The sequence below is a fragment of the Lipotes vexillifer genome, unplaced genomic scaffold, assembly GCF_000442215.2.
Source record: "Lipotes vexillifer unplaced genomic scaffold, Lipotes_vexillifer_v1.1 scaffold994, whole genome shotgun sequence".
Classification (NCBI taxonomy): Eukaryota; Metazoa; Chordata; class Mammalia; order Artiodactyla; family Lipotidae; genus Lipotes; species Lipotes vexillifer.
This window is the reverse complement of record NW_006771292.1, coordinates 292,984-310,917: the sequence shown is the minus strand read 5'-3', so window position 1 is coordinate 310,917 and position 17,934 is coordinate 292,984. Positions and strand designations below refer to the sequence as shown.

Here is a 17,934-nt window from a genome sequence, read left to right as displayed (position 1 = left end):
CTATTTCCAAGATTCTGGATCATTTTTACTATCATTACTCTGAATTCTTTTTCAGATAGATTGCCTATTTCCTCTTCATTTATTTGGTCTTGTAAGTTTTTACCTTGCTCCTTTATCTGTGATGTATTTTTTTTGCCATCTAATTTTTTTTTTTTTTTTGTGAGTGGGATTGTGTTCCTGTTTTGCTGGTTGTTTGGCCTGAGGCTTCCAACACTGGAGTTTTTAGGCTGTTGGGTAGAGCTGGGTCTTGGTGCTGAGATGAGGAACTCCATGAGAGCTCACTCTGATGAATATTCTCTGGGGTCTTAGGTTCTCTGTTAGTCCAGTGGTTCGGACTCGGAGCTCCCACTGCAGGAGCTTCCACCCGACCCTGGGCTCATGAACCAAGATCCTGCAAGCTGCCTGGGGTGGCAAAAAAAAAAAAAAAAAAGAACAATAACAAAGTAAAAAATAAAATTAGACTGGGAAACTGATAGATATGTTAGGAGGAATATAAAAATAAAAATATAGATGAATCAATAACCGGAAGGTACATCGGTACCACAATAGCAAAAAAGAGGAGGAGGGAAAAGAAAAAAAGGATGGGGGAGTGGGGAGAAGGCCTTGGCTGTGGAGGGCGGGGCCTAAGCAAGGGAGAGGTTTGAGTGGTGGGCGGGGCCAATGCTCAGGACCCACAGGGCTGGAAAAGGCCCTGGCAGCTGTGGGGGGTGGGGCTTAGGCTCAAGGAACAGAAGGGGCCCAGGCGTGCCCCCCAGCCCTGGTCTCAGAGGGCAGGGGACCTCACCTGGGAGCTCAGCAGGCTCCCCTGGCCCGAGTGGGCAGGGCAATCAACCTCTCCACTCCTCTCGCGTTCCTCCTGGGGGGCCCCTCCCGCCTCCTCTCCTGATCTCCCCGGCCTCCCTCCTGTGCCCCCAGGACCCACGTGGCCTGGATGGGGCTTTGGATGGGGGGGTACCAGCTTGACAGCTCAGCAGGCTCCCTGGCCCGAGTGGGTGAGGCGATTGCCCTCCACTTTTTTTCTGCTCTTCCCTGAGAGTCTCTCCCACCTGCCTCTCCTGACCTCCCCAGCTTCAGGGGTGTCGATCCTGTCTGGCCTCCACTTCTCCTTCCCCCTCAGTCCCCCTTCGTCCTACCAGTTCACTTGGGGGCTCCTCCTGTCTCCTTGGGCATCAGAGTCCCCTACCAGTGGCCGGCAGGTGCCCTAGTTGTGGGGAGATGCCAACTGTGTGTCTTCCCACACCAGGTATTTTCTTTTCTCTTGGGTAACTCATATCTTATTAGATGCATAGAGTGGATCTCTAAATATTCATAGTCAAGTAAGGTATATGGTAGGTTAGCACATAGGCTAACAAATACTATTTAGAGAGTGTGTTAATTTGAAATTTTAAATTCAGATTAGGCATTCTTCTCCAGGACCACGATTCTGAATTATTAAAAACATGTAGATTATTGTTTTTAAGCAGGCTGAGAAAAAGAAGCCAAGATCTTTTTAATATCATGGTTTATTGATTAGTAGGTTCATTTGCACAGCACTGAGATGCTAAAGGAAAGGGAGTACACATATGTTTTGTTTTACCTTCAAATTAATTCTTAAAAATTTAATGTTATTTCATTGTGTAGTAGCTAAAATATAATTGTGTATGATGAGTTGGTATATTTAGATAACATCCATTTATCAAATATAATATATCCTTTTATAAACAAGCATCTTTGTTCCTCCTTATTATTGCTTCTTAGCTTTTAAGCCTATATTTTAAAAATATTTATATTGAAATTCATTGGTCAAATGATAGTCATTACTTCTGCTTATAAAACTTTTCAATGAGAAAATAGATTTTTGCTGGTAAGTACTTCGTGGTAGTTTTGGTTCTATAGTTCTCATGTTGACTGAGACAAATAGTGTAATCACTCATTATGGTACATTATTGAAATTATCTGTGCTTTATTCATGTCTTACGGGAATGCCTTTTTATTCTAAATCTGGTTTGGGACATCTCTCTTTCTCTATGCTAATGCCGTTCCTTGTTTTCCTGTTGTACTAGACGGGACACTGCTTTAGAATCAAGGTGATTAGAGGCCTAAATATTTTTGTTTAAAAATTTATTAATTCTTCCAACTGATTATCACCATTAATTTAAAAATTAGTTTTGGCTGTCTCCTGAATGCATGCCATCCTTCCAGTGCTGTGAAGGGTATATAGTAAGGGAAATGTGACGCCTGGTGTAATCAAAGATCATGAATATAAAAGGTTGGTTGCAAATAGAAATCCTGTTTCTAGTCTATTCCATGTTGAGTTCTTTAGGACTGTGCTGTGGCCTTCAATCAAAAACTAATTAAAAATTTGAACTAATGGAAGCTAATTTGCTAGTTTGGAGGTACATATGTACATTAGAGGAGTTTATTTCAAATCCCAAGAAGATGCAGAAATCAGAACCCTAAAAGAAACATACTCATAAAGTCGAATCTGGTTTTCACTGAAGAGAATTATTAGTTTATTTCTGTTCATCTTAATTCCTGACACACTGGTTACTTGGAGACATTGCTGAGGCCTTTCAGACCTCCCACTGGGCTGGACACAGGAAAACACCTACTTCCTCATTATGGAAGTCTGACCACATCTGTGATGACATTTCTTCCTCTTGACCTATATGCTTTTTGTGGTAAATATCCAGAATCACTGCTGAACAACTTAACCGAAAATGATTATTCTTTACTTTCTTCTAGTTTCTATGCTTTGCTCATATCACAAGCCCAATGGTAAACAGATATCAGCATCTTCCTGTTTGGGGCCACTGACATTTAGATTTCTTTCTAGTGGGAGTAAAATCCAGTATCAAAGATTGGACTAGAATGAGATATTCAAAGGAAAAAATTATTTTGGCCACATTGATAAGATAAAAAGTGACTTGTTTGAGACTTGTAATTGACTTACATTTTTTTAATGGTTGGGTGTAAGACCATTTCAGTAATAATTTCTTATCTACATTTTAAAGCTCAACAGAAATGTTAGGCTTTACTGTGTGTCTTTCTAGGTTCTACTACAAACATAGAATTAGGTCTGTGTATTATCTTAGTAGTCATCTGGCCCATAATTTCCTTATTTTAGATAGGGTTAGACTGAGCCCCAAGGAGGTTTAATATCTTGCTTGATGTCATTTTCATAACCTTAGGTTATAAGGATGTGAGTACGCAAATGAGCTACCCAGATATATTTTAAATTATAATGCAAAAAACTTAATTAAGTTATTTTTCATTCAGTGTAGGGTTTAGGAAATAAAATTCTTTGTTTTTGTTCTTTTTTTGTTTTACCCATTGATTAATCTATCTCTTTTGACTCAGCTCAGATGCTATATATTAGTTTCCACTAGAATAGCTCATTCTCAGTTTTATTTAATTAGTAAAGATTTTCCATAGGATGACAGATTCTTACCCAGCCAGGGCTTAGGTAAACTATTAGTCCACCTAAAGCAATTATGAGTTAAATTGTACTATGGGTCCTGTGGAAGAAACTCAAGTTTCAACACTGTGCTGTTCCATGTAACCTTTCTTGAGGTATTTACAGAGAGAAAGCCTTTTCAGATTTCTGTTAAATGGTTGCTATGCCATTAATCAAGTTTTGTTTCTATCTTGAGTGTAATACATTGTGATTTAGATGTAGATTCAATCAGCTTGTAGACATTTATTTGGACTTCATGATACTGGTAGTTTTAGATGGGTGCTAATAAGGGGGTTGGGAGATGGGGGCTTCTGCCCCGCAGAACAATGCCTTGTAAAACTGGTCCTGGCCTAAGAGTTTATTTACCTTTGTGAAAAGTGTGTGTGTTGCCCTGGTGGGAAATAAAACATAACTGCATCCTTCTTAAAGTTGAGTCCCTGTGCGTAGTCACTAAAACACCTTCATTCTGTGCCATGTCCAGTGTTATTGTTACTGGAATTAATTTTTATTAAAGCAGGCAAGTAAGTATGCATTAAAAATTCTGTGTTAATATAAGAAGTGTAATGTTAGTGTAATAGCTGAAGGCTGTAACTGCTTGGTCAGGGATATATTATAAACTTATCTTGAAGCTCTGCGGGGAGGTTCATATCATATCCGTAGCTTTTGATAGATGCTGTGTCCAGAAGGACTTGGAAGTGCCTCCCAGCTTACACCGTGATACACATAGTAGAGGATTTTTTTCTTCCCTTATAAAGCTCTCATTTCTGTTCATGGATTTTGGTTCTTGATTAATTGGTGACTGGTAATAGAAAGTATATATAGAATATACCAATGCAAAAATCGATGGACATTCTCTATGTTGTATTTCCTTCCTAGTTATTAATTTTTAATTTAACAAATTTTTGTAGAGGTAATGTTGGCACAGAATACTTTTCCTGGATATGTCTCTTGGGAAACAGTTTTATAATGCACGTATTGATATTCCAAAATACAAAAGGAGGGAAAAGATTATTTGAAAAAATAAGGTAATGGTTCTTATTTGCTTCATCATTTAAAAAATGTAAAGATAATTAATTTACCAGTGTATGTTGGTATAGATATTAATGTGTTTTTGATTTGATCTTCCTATTTAAAAATAAAAAAGTGTTTACATTTTGGAAGGCAATGATTTCAAAAGCAGAGGAAACGAAGTGAGACATTTACATAAATGAACACGTAATGTAATAATACTCTGAAGTTATTTCTCTGCGAAAATAAATGACATTCTTCCATTAAGAAACGGAAAGAGAAGTACTGACCTAAAGACTTAATGCTAATTAGAGACTGATTTTTTCACTAGAAATGTGGGGGATCCTGTGAGTCCTGACAGCTTTCTTTTTATGAACCAATACAGCTTTGTCTGAACTAATGCAAAGAGTATTTACATTGACATAGTAAAGTACAGAGCCTAAGTGTCTGTATTCTGGACTGCCTGGGTTTGAATCGTGACTCTTCTACTTATATTCCAGAGACTGTGGACAAATTACTTAGCTTCTTTCTGCCTCAATTTCCTCACTAAAAATGGGAATTGTAGTGCCATCTACCCCATAGGGTTGCTGTGAGGTTGAAATGAGTTCATACTTGTAAAATGCTTTGAATAATGCCTGGCACATAGTATGTCTTTTTGTATTTGCTTTATTATTACTATAATAAATGCCACACGTTGTTGTGTTTTAATTTTTACTCAAAAGGTGGACATTTTGCTTGCCTAGGATTAGTTAAAGGAGAATTGAAGTGAAAACTAATGTGGTAGTAAAAAAGCAAAAAACAAAACAAAAAGTTTCCCCCCTCAGCCCAGTAACGTTTCCAACGTGAGATGTAAGAATTTTGATGCACAGAAGTGTTTCACTTGGTTTTGATTCTTAAAATTACTGCCTTAGGAATGTCTTAGGTTGCTGATTATGTAAATCAGAAAGTAAATTGCTCTAAGTTGCATATATGCACTGACTGTTGAAACCCTTATCTGGACCCTGACTTTGGAATACATATTTCTCTTACTAGATGAAGCAGGGCAGCTTTTGCCTTATCTTGGCCACCAAACTGCTTTTTCAGGATGTCGTTTTCTAGTACATGATAAAGGGTCAATGGTCTGTTATGTAAGTACTTCCCTTTAGTATAGCATTATCTTATATTTTGACAGCTAATTTTTGGCTTGATACTGGCCATTAAATTCCAGACATATGAAGAAAATGCATCATTTGGCAATTTATTTAGATTACAGGATTTAAAGTTTTAGATATTATGTAATTTTCAAATCTGTAATATTGGGCTAATGTAAGGGTACACCATGCACCAATTTTATAGCCTATTTCCCCCCAAACTGTATATTTTACAGGCAATAGTGAAAATGATATGGGTTCTTCTCACTTTTAGTACTACCCAAATGCTTGATATGTCATTAACACTGAATTGGAAAAGATGTTTTAATTCCAGCATTAAAATATAAAAGTTTCAGAACCCTTAGGTTTGGTTTATTCTATTTTTGTTGTTAGAGGTACTAAAAAGTCAAGAGAAACTACTGTTTATTGAACACTTATCCTGTGAGGCATTGAAATAGTTGCTTCTGCATATGTATTTCACTTAGCTTTCTAGGCTTAAATTATAAATTAGATACCCTTATATAGCTGTTTCACTATCTGGAAAAAAGATGCCTTATGTTGTTTATTACCAGTATTGTCATTGTCAATACCTACCAGTGCCATCGACACCTCAGTCTGTGCTTTTGGGAAACAGAGCTATTAGAACTTATTGCAAGAAAAACGTAAAAAGTTGTGACTACCAGCAAAGGGTTTTAAGAAGGTAAATCTTTTATTTATTCCTGACATGTTAGCCTAGCCAATATTTTTGTCCATTTTACTTACCCTTCTGAGTTAATGTTTTTAATGGTTTTACAATATTAATTTATTCCATGGATATTTGTTGAGTGCTTACTATTAATAGCCAGTTACTACACTAGGAGCTAGAAATACATCCTTGAGTTGGGCATTTAGCACATAACTGCCAGTGAAATAGTGTTACACAAACGAAGATACAGGGTAGGTTAAGCTTGTTTCTTAGGATATAACTATTGTATATAGAACATTTGAATCGTAGTTCCCAAAAGCGAAATACTTGAATTAATGCTTTCCAAAGGGGAAGTGAAGGTGGATATATTCACTCAGTATGGCAGAGCTGTGAACTGTGGACACATTCTGTGGGTTATAACTTTATCCAGGATACGTAACAAAGTGGGTTTTACTGTATTGGGATGTGTGTATCAGCTGCTTTCTGAAGTGTCATGATCCAGCATGTCACTTGCTGTCTGTGTAGCAGCTCAAAGCTACGTCTCTTTCTTAAACTTAATTTAGCTAATCTAGAAGCAGTAGTTCCAGAAAGATAGATCAAGATTAGAAATAACTGAATTACCTGATAACTGTGAGTATGGATACACAAAGTAAATACAAAGATGACAGGTAAGGGCTGAGTTGCTCTTCTGACTTTTGATTTTCTTCGCCTTAGTGAGTTCCTCTGAGTACGTACGTGGGGTTGTGGCTTTTTTAGCTGAGTTTCCTTCCTGCCCTAACTACTAACACTTCTTGGTTCCATCAGAAGTTGCACACCTTCACTTGTTGGTATCACCACGTATAAATATTATCTTCATCATTCTCTCAGGAAAGCTCAGAGACTTTAAAACTTAAAAGAGCAAAACATTCCCACCACAAGCAGCAACAGGTATTGCATGGTATTTTGGCTGCTAACGTAATTGGTCTCAGAATTTAAGTTTGAGTCATAATGACCTTTTTAAAAAATAATGACCTTTTCTTGCAGATAGCCCCAGCAGAATTTAGTGTGCTCTTTCCTAGAAAATGAAATTCTTAGAGCAGACCAGCATTTCTGTATGTTTGTTTCCCAAAGCACCAATGTAGAAAGATGTGACAAACCCAGCTGCCTACCTCACCACCCCAAAAAGTTAAGGAAGTTGATTCTGGGGTCAAATAATTTAAGTAAGTTAGGGAATTTCTGTATAATATATTCCTTCGGAGAATCACAGTGCATGCCAGCATATTATAGTCTCTAAGAAGTCCTGCTCTAAAGAAATCTGCTTAATGTTTTAAAATGTAACCTATCCAATCTCATTTGGCCGCACTTTTTTCTTTAATATATCGCCTAACAATAATCCCAAGGTTGACTCTTCTGCCTTTGTTCTGGTTACTTTCTATCACGATCCAGCTATTAGTAGCTAACACTCTGGAGACAGATTTAACAGTTACAGGCAACTAGGAGCTATCTTGTCAGCCATCCTATAAGAGCTATAAGAAGAGCTGTTTAAGAGCCTTTTATGAAGCATTGACGTTGTTTAGAATAACTACTGATTTTAGTTTTTAGCCAGTTTTAGGAAAGCATGAGTTCATTAGTCAAGCAACCTTTGCTCCTCTGTATACATACTTCCTTTGCTCAGGCTAGAACCTGAAATGGTTGGCTACTATGGAATGAGTAGAAACAGGTGAGCTTCTGATGACTGGGCTGTGACCTGGACTGCATCTGACCCAGGATGTGGTGGCCTGGGTGGCCAGTGTGCCTGGTGATGCATCGCTCCATGTTGCCTGTGGCTTGTGCTTGCCCGTGGTAGAACTTGTGAATGGCTTGTGCTGCCATTTTGTTGTGAAGGATCATGTTATGCAGTTCCCCTTACAAGTTATATATTTATGTGCTTTCTACAGTGATGGAGAGGGGAGAAAAAGGACCTCGTCTACCTGCAGCAATGAGTCCCTGAACGTTGGAGGAACCCCTGTCACTCCTCGCCGAATTTCCTGGCGGCAGCGCATCTTCCTTAGGGTTGCCTCTCCCATGAACAAATCTCCCTCGGCCATGCAGCAGCAGGGTTCGTGTGATACTTACTACAGTTACCCCTTACTAGCATTGTAAACTGGGGAATGGAATGTGGTGCTTTGTGTACAAAGAGATTTAAGTGATTACAGTAGAGAAACAACTTCCCTTTTTATATCCGATACAGTGGTTAACGTGTCAGATATCATTAGAACCTATTAGACATTCAGCAAATCACGTTGAATGGATGGATGAATGGATGAATGAATGAATTTTCAAAACGTGTTTTGGGGCCTGCTTCATAATGCATAGGGAACTAGCATAGTGATAGAAAAGAAGTCATAGTTTTTTTATTATTAGAAAAGCAACATTCTTTTACAAGAGTCACACATAAAACAAAGTAACATAGAAATATTTAACAATAGAAAAGTGGATGCAGATACCCCAGGCAAACATCAATCAAAAGAGAGCACTGGCAGCTCTCTTTGCATATCAGACCTATAAGAAATTAAAGCAAAATGCCCAAAGGCTCAAAGTAAATGTACTAATAAACAAAAAGATTTAACAATGGTGAGGACACTCATAATTTTATAGCTTGGAGAGCTAGAAAATAACACTAAGCAAAATTTGAGGGAGAAATAAATAAATAACTCTCATGGGAGATTTTAACATATTCCTCTCTGAAAATTAAATATAGATAAATTAAATGTAGATAGTATTTGAGGAACACAATTAAAGAAACTCGATCCGATATTTGTATAGAACCTTGCCACCTATAGAGAAAGTTCATTCATTTTCAGCACACATGGAACAGTCGTAAAAAATATTTATGTACTTGGCTATAAAGATTTTTAAATGAATTCCAGATAATCGTGTTATTTATACTATATTCTCTGATCACCCTGCAAAAGGAAGGAAGGAAGGGAGGAAAGGAGGGAGGGAGGAAGGGAGGAAGAATTAGAGGACAACTGAAAAATTTCATGTGTTTGGAGGCTGAAAACTGTATTCCTAGAAACTAGAAGCAAGAAAATATGATCAGAGCCCTACAAATCAAAATTGAGTGGTATTTAAAGGGCAGTTCTAAAACCAAGAAAGCCAGAATTCAAATGTGCTAAGTATTCAATCCATACAGTAAGAGTTTTTTGAAAAAAAATATTTATTAAGGAAGTAAATAATAAGGGTAAGGGCCGAGGTCAATTAATAAAGAAAAAAAAAACAAGGAAAAAACATTTCTAGAGATAAAAGTAACTCTGTCTGGGGTGGTCAAAGAAAGGTTTACACAGAAGTTACTTATTTATTTAAACTCATTGCTGGGAGAAGCATCTTTCAGAAAAAGGGACGAGATAAGCTCTAGAGTCATTGCAGAGAACTTTGTGGGTCAGGGAGTCATGGGAAATTGAGCATCATGAGAGCAGAGGATGGCAGATGGAGACAAGAAGTTGGAAAGGTTACTTGAGGTCAAAGTCTGAAGCAGTCTATGTGCTATTCCCGGGAGTTTGGACTTTGTTCTATGGAATATATGCATCCATTGAAATGTTTTAAGACACAAAATCATGATTGTTAATAGGAAAATAATTGGCAACCGTGATGACCCAGAGTCGCTCAGCTGCTTTACTCTTGACAGATTCTGATGGTAGGTGTAGACCTTAGGAGGTCACTAATGCTTACTGATGTAATCTTTTTGTTTTGCACAGAGAATACACCCAGAAAAATTGCAGAAGTGTTGAACTCTGGGGGAAGTCCAGGTCATTTTAGAACACCTACCTTATAGGTCATTTTGTGCAGAAAGAAGTGCTGAAATTACATATACTTTCGTTTCACTAGGAGAGGGAAATCTGGAAGGGGAATTCAGTCTAGCGAATTTACTTAAATCATTAGTTTCAGAAACTGACAGTTACTGGGAGAGCAGCTTTGTGAACAACTTTAAAAGTGGATTATAGGAGGAGAGAGCGTCAAGTCCAGAGAGAACTTCTGTAGTCTGGGCTACGACTTAGGAATGCCTCTCACTGTTTTCTTCTCTGCAGATGGACTGGACACGAGTGAGCTGCTGCCACTGTCCCCTCTTGCCCCACCCATGGAGGAGGAACCACTGCTTATATTCATGTGTGGTGACGATGACCCAGAAAAGGCTGAAGAAGGAAGAAAGTCGGAGGAACTGAGGAGTTTGTGGAGAAAAGCTATACACCAACAAATCCTGTTGCTTCGAATGGAAAAAGAAAACCAGAAACTTGAAGGTTAGCCATTCAAACAGGGCTATGATATCATATGATATGATAGTATATTCTAAAGGTGTCGTTTGTTAATACTATTCCCCCCGCGCCACACACACACTCAAACTCATTCTCTGACTGTATACACACTTTTACCAGAATATCTACTGATTAAAATTGTTTAGTTCTATTTCGTGAGGTGGTTATGACATGGGAAGCTGACCAGCTTAAGAAATTTGCAGTTTTGTTTAGCAGATTTAAAGCATCAGACATCCTTTGAGTATATTTGGGTGATAGAATAATAGAAGGTAATAGAATGTATATAACGAAGTCAATGTGTTTAATATGGCTGAAAGTTTAATATCATCATGTATTACTTTAAAAAAACCCTTAAATATGAAAAAGCAAATTCTCTTCTTTTCAAATATGATTTTCAAATTTCAGGCTAATTGTATTCATAATATGATAAATATGCCTATTTCAAATAAATTATACTGTATTCATTCCAGCTAATTACCTATTATCAAATCAAAGTTTCTATGTTTTGTTACTGTTTTTTAAATTTTCTATTTAAAAAATCATACTGAAATCATTAAATTTATAAATGGATAATTTATAACAGCTATTGTGCTATTTGTAGTGCTTTATTGCTAAGTTTATGCATACCAAATGCCTTAGAATGTGTTTTCCAGACTTTAAAATAATAATGTTATTTACGCCAGTGCTGATAGAATCATAGACAGGGAGATGTGCAGATGGTACCAAAATCTGAAAAATTTCCTAATGCCATTATCTTGGGCAAATCATTAACATAAAAGGGCCTTGTTTTTCACATTTATGAAATGAAAGATTTAGCTTATGTGGGCCTTTGACTTTTAAGATTATTGGAAAATGTATAATCTAGATTTTTCTCCGACTTGCTTTTATTATGCTGTCTTCCAAAAAAAGCCTTTTTTTAGTACAGGCAGATATTCACATTTCTGCGTTCATCATCTGCCTTAAGATTGCTTTTACTATACCTATTGCTCAGTTAAGTTTTTAATATATTTTTAGTTTGCTAGGGCACAGCTATATTCTTTTTTTATTTTTTGCGGTACGCGGGCCTCTCACTGTTTGTGGCCTCTCCCGTTGCGGAGCACAGGCTCCGGACACGCAGGCTCAGCGGCCATGGCTCACGGGCCCAGCCGCTCTGCGGCATGTGGGATCTTCCTGGACCGGGGCACAAACCCGCGTCCCCTGCATCGGCAGGTGGACTCTCAACCACTGCGCCACCAGGGAAGCCCAACAGCTATACTCTTATATATATTATTGCTATGTTCTTAGCAGAATGAAAAGTACATACGATTTTTAAACATCCTTAGGAAATAAATCTTCTTTTCTTTCAAGTTAAAAATGCAATTAATTGTTATTAACATAGCTTTTAAAAGTTTGATGTGATAAATGGTATGCCTACTCAAGCTTCCATAGATTTTGTAAGGAATTGAATTTATGTTTTTTGTAGTTGATTATATCTTGAACTAATGCCTAAACAGAAAAAGAGGTTGAAAAAAGATGGTTATGATTTCCTTAAAACATTTAAAGCATGAAATTAGATTTCATTAACAGTTGGGAATATGTACAATAGAATATTATATTAAATATTAATGGATAATTTTAGAATCATAGACTATTTGAACTGGAGATTAGAGATTATTTAGCTCCATTCTTCATTCTGCAGCTGAGTTAGTGACTGGCTTGGGAGGCTAAGGAAATTAACCTAAGGTCAAACAGTGGTGTACTGGCAGAACAAGTATTAAAACTCCAGTTTATTTATCACGGTTCTTGGGCTTTTTCCCAGTATGCCATAGTGTTTCTCAACTATATGTGTTAATATAAGGAAATGGATGATACAAATGACTCTGTGTATTCTGTGTATTATATACGACTACATAAATTGACAGAATAAGAGAAGAGGTGACATTTAGAATATATGATCAAAACCTCTGTCGGTCCTATATTTACTTCTGTACTTAAATAACAAAGACAAAAAATAGCTTAACCCATTAAAAATTTATCTAACGGGGGCTTCCCTGGTGGCGCAGTGGTTGAGAGTCTGCCTGCCAATGGAGGGGACACGGGTTCGTGCCCTGGTCCGGGAAGATCCCACATGCCGCAGAGCGGCTGGGCCCGTGAACCATGGCCGCTGATACTGTGCGTCCGGAGCCTGTGCTCCGCAACGGGAAAGGCCACAACAAGGAGAGGCCCGCGTACCGCAAAAAAAAAAAAAAGAAAAAAGAAAAAAAAATTTATCTAATGGATAAGCATTTCTTCATGGTTCTTTGCTCTTGCCTAGTTAACCAGGGCAAATATTAACTGCTCTTACTCAGCACTCTATCCTCAGGGCCTGTGACAGGCACATAGCAGATGATTATTATTATTTTAAATGAATAATCTAGGGAAGGTTGGAGGAAAAAAAAAATCTGAGGAAATTTTATTCTTTGTCCATTGTGGAAAACCATCATTAATAAAGTTTTATTTAGGATTATATTTAGAATGATATTTGTTATTAACTTTTAAAAAATTACTTGATGATCATAGAGAAATATAAAGCAAAAATCGAGAAGCAAAGCTAGACTGTTAGAAAGCCATCTAGTGGTATCTAGGAGGAATTTTTTTGTAGTGCGATTTATCTTTTGATTATATCTGGACTTTTAAGTAGAAATTTTTACTGGCCTGTTGGAATAGCAGTCTATTGTAAGATATTTTAATTCTTTTGAAATGGCTTCAAACACTAAGTAAAGAGTAATACTCATTCTGCTATTGTTTTTGTGCTGTCGAGGACTTTGGATGCATGACAAAGATTTGTGTTGCAGCAGGTAAGGTGGTTGAGCCCTGGAGCTTGAATGGATACAGATTACTCTGAGAGGCTCCTGTTCATCGTGGTCCTAATGAAAGAGAAGAAATACACTCATATGTTTTTTTCTCCCTTCTCTTTTGGAATCGATTCTTCAAGATAAAGACCAAATACAGATAGTGGTTTGTTTTATAAGCATTTCTTTTAATGAACTCTGGGCTTAGATTTTAGACCATCAAATGAGAGAAAATTCTGCATTATTCTGAAAAATGAAAGTAGTGTTAGCTTCAGAAAAATGAATTTTCCTCTTAAAGGTTATTAAAAATGGACACAGGAATATATAACCTACTGTTATTAAGGGCAGTATTGGTAACTCTGGAAATAGTTATAAAAATGTATCAGGTTATCATGGTCAAATATTTCTCAAGTCAAGGGTAGCATGAGGCATTGTTTGTTCATATGTCATATATAAAATATTAACATTTTAATGGTGTTTAAAATGATGCAAGCTGTCACTTCTGTGGTTATCTATTACATTTGTCAAAAAATTGATATTTCAAACATGCTTTGTTTTTTATGCTTAGAAGACTTATCATCTGTAACATACCGAGTAAAACCTCCTTAGGAAGTTATTCCTTGTTTTGTTTTTTTTTTTTACATGAAATGGCTCAAAATTTAAGAAACCCTTCATGTATCCTCAGTTTCTTTTTTAAGTTTTCTTTTTGAGAAAATGTTATTTGGTATGGTTTTACAAATGCAATGAAACATTACAAATACTGTGTTTTAAAAGCATATAGGTCTTATGTAAATTCTGTCTTCCTTAGCAAGCAGAGATGAACTCCAGTCCAGAAAAATTAAATTGGATTATGAAGAATTTGGAGTATGTCAGAAGGAGGTCTTAATAACCTGGGATAAGAAGTTGTTAAACTGCAGAACTAAAATCAGATGTGATATGGAAGATATTCATACTTCTCTTAAAGAAGGTATCTTGGATCATCTCAATCAATCTTTTTTCTTTTTTGAAAAGCTTCAGAGATTTTTTTGATTCGTGCAGCCTAGGCATAATTTTCTCTTCGTGCTTTGCCTCTAGAAAAAGGAGAGGACTTTGTTTCTGCCTGTAGTTGGTGACTGTATTGGTAAGCACATGGTACTAATGGAGATATTCTGTCCCTGAGGAGACAGCAGGCACCTTTTCTACACAGTTTTCTGCCTCTTCACCAGCTGTTTCAACTCAGTTTTGTTGTTTGCCAAGGAAAGATCACATGCATTAGTACAAATCTTTGATCGTATCCGTAAAAATATCTCAGGCTTTTAAACTTGACTCATCTGTCATTTGCTCAGAAGTGTTTATTTATAAATATATGTGTATATGCATGTACATGTTTGTACAGACATATATTATTAGCAATCAGTTTTCCTACCATCCATTCTTTTATTTATTTTAGAAAAATGCTTTTATTTAGCCTTATATTGCATTTCTGCTCTGTCATATAAAATGACTGATATTTCAACATCTTAACTTTAAACTTAAACTAATATGTGAATTGCTCAGATGCAATTTCTGTGACTCAGATTAACTGTATTAAAATGAGAATCTCTATGACCTGCATAGATAAAGATCCCAAAGTACCCAAAATAACCTGATCATGAATCTTGTTTTAAAAGACTATGGTAATGTGAAACCATTGCCCAATTAAGTTTAAATTAAAATGAATTTTGTAAGATGCTACACTTACAAACCTGATACATGTTCTTTTTTCCTTGAAGATATGGAAATCCCAGAGATTTTCACTGGCTGCATTACTTGGGAGACAAAATAGTGGCTAATAGAATGTGTGTGAGATGTAGAACATACTGTCCTTTGGTATGACTCAAAGATGTTTTAGGGGTGTTCATCGTCCCATTTCTTACAGAACAGAGTTTAAACTTCTCAGCACTGTGCCCAAGGCCCTCCATGATCTCTCCTTCCTCCATCTTTCATCTCACTTTTTAACCTCCCCTGCCTTGTAGCCTGTGCTTCAGGGATGCTAACTACTTTGGGTCCCAGTCTGGCACAGGCTATTTCTTGCAGGGGTGCTCCAGCTCTCCCTACCCTCCCTCTTCTGTCCTCTCTACCTTCTCCCCATTCCCCATCTCCTTTTCTTCCCGTCTCATCTTCTCCCTCCTCCTTTGTCCCCCTCTTCCTCTGCCCCTCTCAGGGCCTCCGTACATCCTTCATCCCAAAGTGATTGCTGCCTACGCTCCCAGCCTGGACAATCGTATTATCTCTCAGCTCTCAGTTCAAATACCATTTCCTCAGAGTGCCCCCCTCCCCCAGTAAATTAGTTTTGTTTTATTATTCTTTCTCATGATTCTTTCCCTTTAATTGTGCTTATCATAATTTATAACTTTGTATATATCTGTTTCATGTTTTCTCACTCCACCCCCCCATACTCCTAGTACCTAAAAGAGCATCTTGCATAAGTTATTTATTGAATGAATGAATGAGACTAATTTTCCTGAGAATGGATTTATTCATCTCTCAGTGATGAGGTATCCTCAGTGCCATGCTCTATGCTCTGCTATATGTTAGATGCTCAATAAATATTTAATTAAAGTGAATTACTTTTTTGTAAAATTGTTACTGGATGGGTAACAAGACAGCCCTCTCCTGTTATCAATGACTCATTTAATGGGCTAGTGAAAGTTACCCTCTAAAAATGACTTTTTGCACAAGATCATTCATTCAACAGATGTATAAGTAGAGAGGTATATTCTTGGACTTCATCATACAGAGATGAAAGTATGCTAACTATTCTCAGGGAGCTCACCATCTAAGTGAGGAAACTGGACAAACATACAGTATAGTGCTAACTGTAATCCAATATGGTAATGGTGCAGTCTGAGTCACATTGCATATGAAAAGGGACTTCTTACTCCTAGAGATGTTAGGGAGAGTTTCTGCAGAAGAATGGTATTCAGGCTCATCCTTAAAAGACAAATAGGGCTTCCCTGGTGGCGCAGTGGTTGAGAGTCTGCCTGCCGATGCAGGGGACACAGGTTCGTGCCCTGGCGCGGGAAGATCCCACATGCCGCGGAGCGGCTGGGCCCGTGAGCCACGGCTGCTGAGCTTGCGCGTCCGGAGCCTGTGCTCCGCGACGGGAGAGGCCACAACAGTGAGAAGCCCACGTACCAGTAAAAAAAAAAAAAAAAACAAAGACAGAGAGAGATACACTAGGCAATCAACTGGAGGAGCTTGGAATTTCATAAAGGCAACAGTAGGAACAAGAAACTGGAAGTGTGAAAATTACCATAAGCTTCTTATGGTCCTACACTGAGTGTAGCTAGATACTTAGTATATACACTTAGTGTGGCAGGGAATGGGAGATGATGGAACTAAAAAAAGGTAGTTTGCAGGTATACCCTGCAGAGGGCCTTAGAATTCATGTTCCTGAGCCTGAGTTATGCCTTTTGGCCAATAATACTTTCAGCTTCTGCAGACTGTGACATTGCATCCCAAAGAGATCAGTGCCATTAAACCTTTCTCTACCCAGCTGGAGCTCAGGAACCTATTCCATATCTAGTCTTTTTGGACTGAAAACAGTGAAATAAAGTTGCCTGCACTGTACAGAATTGAATCCTGTCCCTCCCAGTGCTGAACTTCATGTCCCTTGGCATAAAAAAACACATACTTTTAGCATACTTTGAATTGCTTGTTTTGGTTTCCAAGCAGACTGGAGTTAGTGTTTCATTATACATGAATATAGCAATTATGCTATAGCTATTTTCTTCTCGAAGGCTGAATGATGTTCTGGAGCACTGCCTTTATATTGTACTTACCATTTTTATTATTTCATTTTCTTGTGGACCATATAAGAATGCTATTTAATTCTCTTTTACAAAGTTACTTTTTAATGACAGCTATTTAGAAATCAGAGTATGAATATTAGCATTTATTACCAGCTTCACACCAAATAAAAGGTGAAAATAGGCAGTAATACATTTCAGTATTTCAGAATTTGGCCTCTGAAACTAGAGTTCTAAACTGCACTAGCTGTGAGAACTTGGGCAAGTTACCTAGCTTCTTTCTGCCTCAGCTCCGCCATCTGTAAAGTGTAGATAATAGTAATTACCTGCCTCATTAGGTTGTTTTCTGAGCACCTGTGAATAAATTAGGTGCAGTTTCTGTAATTACAATGCTCAGAAACTAACTGTCCTCAATAAATGTTGTATTAGGTTCTCAATCAGTGGTGGCAGCTGTTCTTGTTAATATTGCCATTATTATCCTTGTTATTTGAGGGTTTTCTTTTGCAAGACACCAGCTACAGGATTAAACTTTTCAAAATATGCTTCTGTCACTACATCGTACTGTGTGATTATAGGGTGGAACGCAGGACAGTAGAGCTGCCTATATTCAAGCATTACATAGTTAATCAACTGTGATTTAGCACCTTCATTCCAATGTTCAAGACCTTGCTTTCTTATCTCTTTGACTGTAGGTGTTCCCAAAAGTCGACGAGGAGAAATCTGGCAGTTCCTAGCTTTGCAGTATCGTCTAAGACACAGATTGCCTAATAAACAACAACCTCCTGACACATCCTATAAAGAGCTTTTAAAGCAGCTCACGGTTC

At 37.5% G+C, this 17,934-nt stretch overlaps 1 protein-coding gene across 1 annotated transcript in view; it reads left to right on the top strand.

Moving 5' to 3' along the window:
* TBC1D4 (TBC1 domain family member 4) overlaps nt 1-17,934 on the top strand; it is a 209,179-nt gene that overhangs the window by 173,933 nt on the left and 17,312 nt on the right. The window contains 4 exon segments of the mRNA XM_007446595.1: nt 8,176-8,336; nt 10,306-10,515; nt 14,149-14,307; nt 17,803-17,934. The exon segment at nt 17,803-17,934 is cut by the window's right edge and continues 11 nt beyond it. Coding sequence (XP_007446657.1) covers nt 8,176-8,336; nt 10,306-10,515; nt 14,149-14,307; nt 17,803-17,934 — 662 coding nt within the window.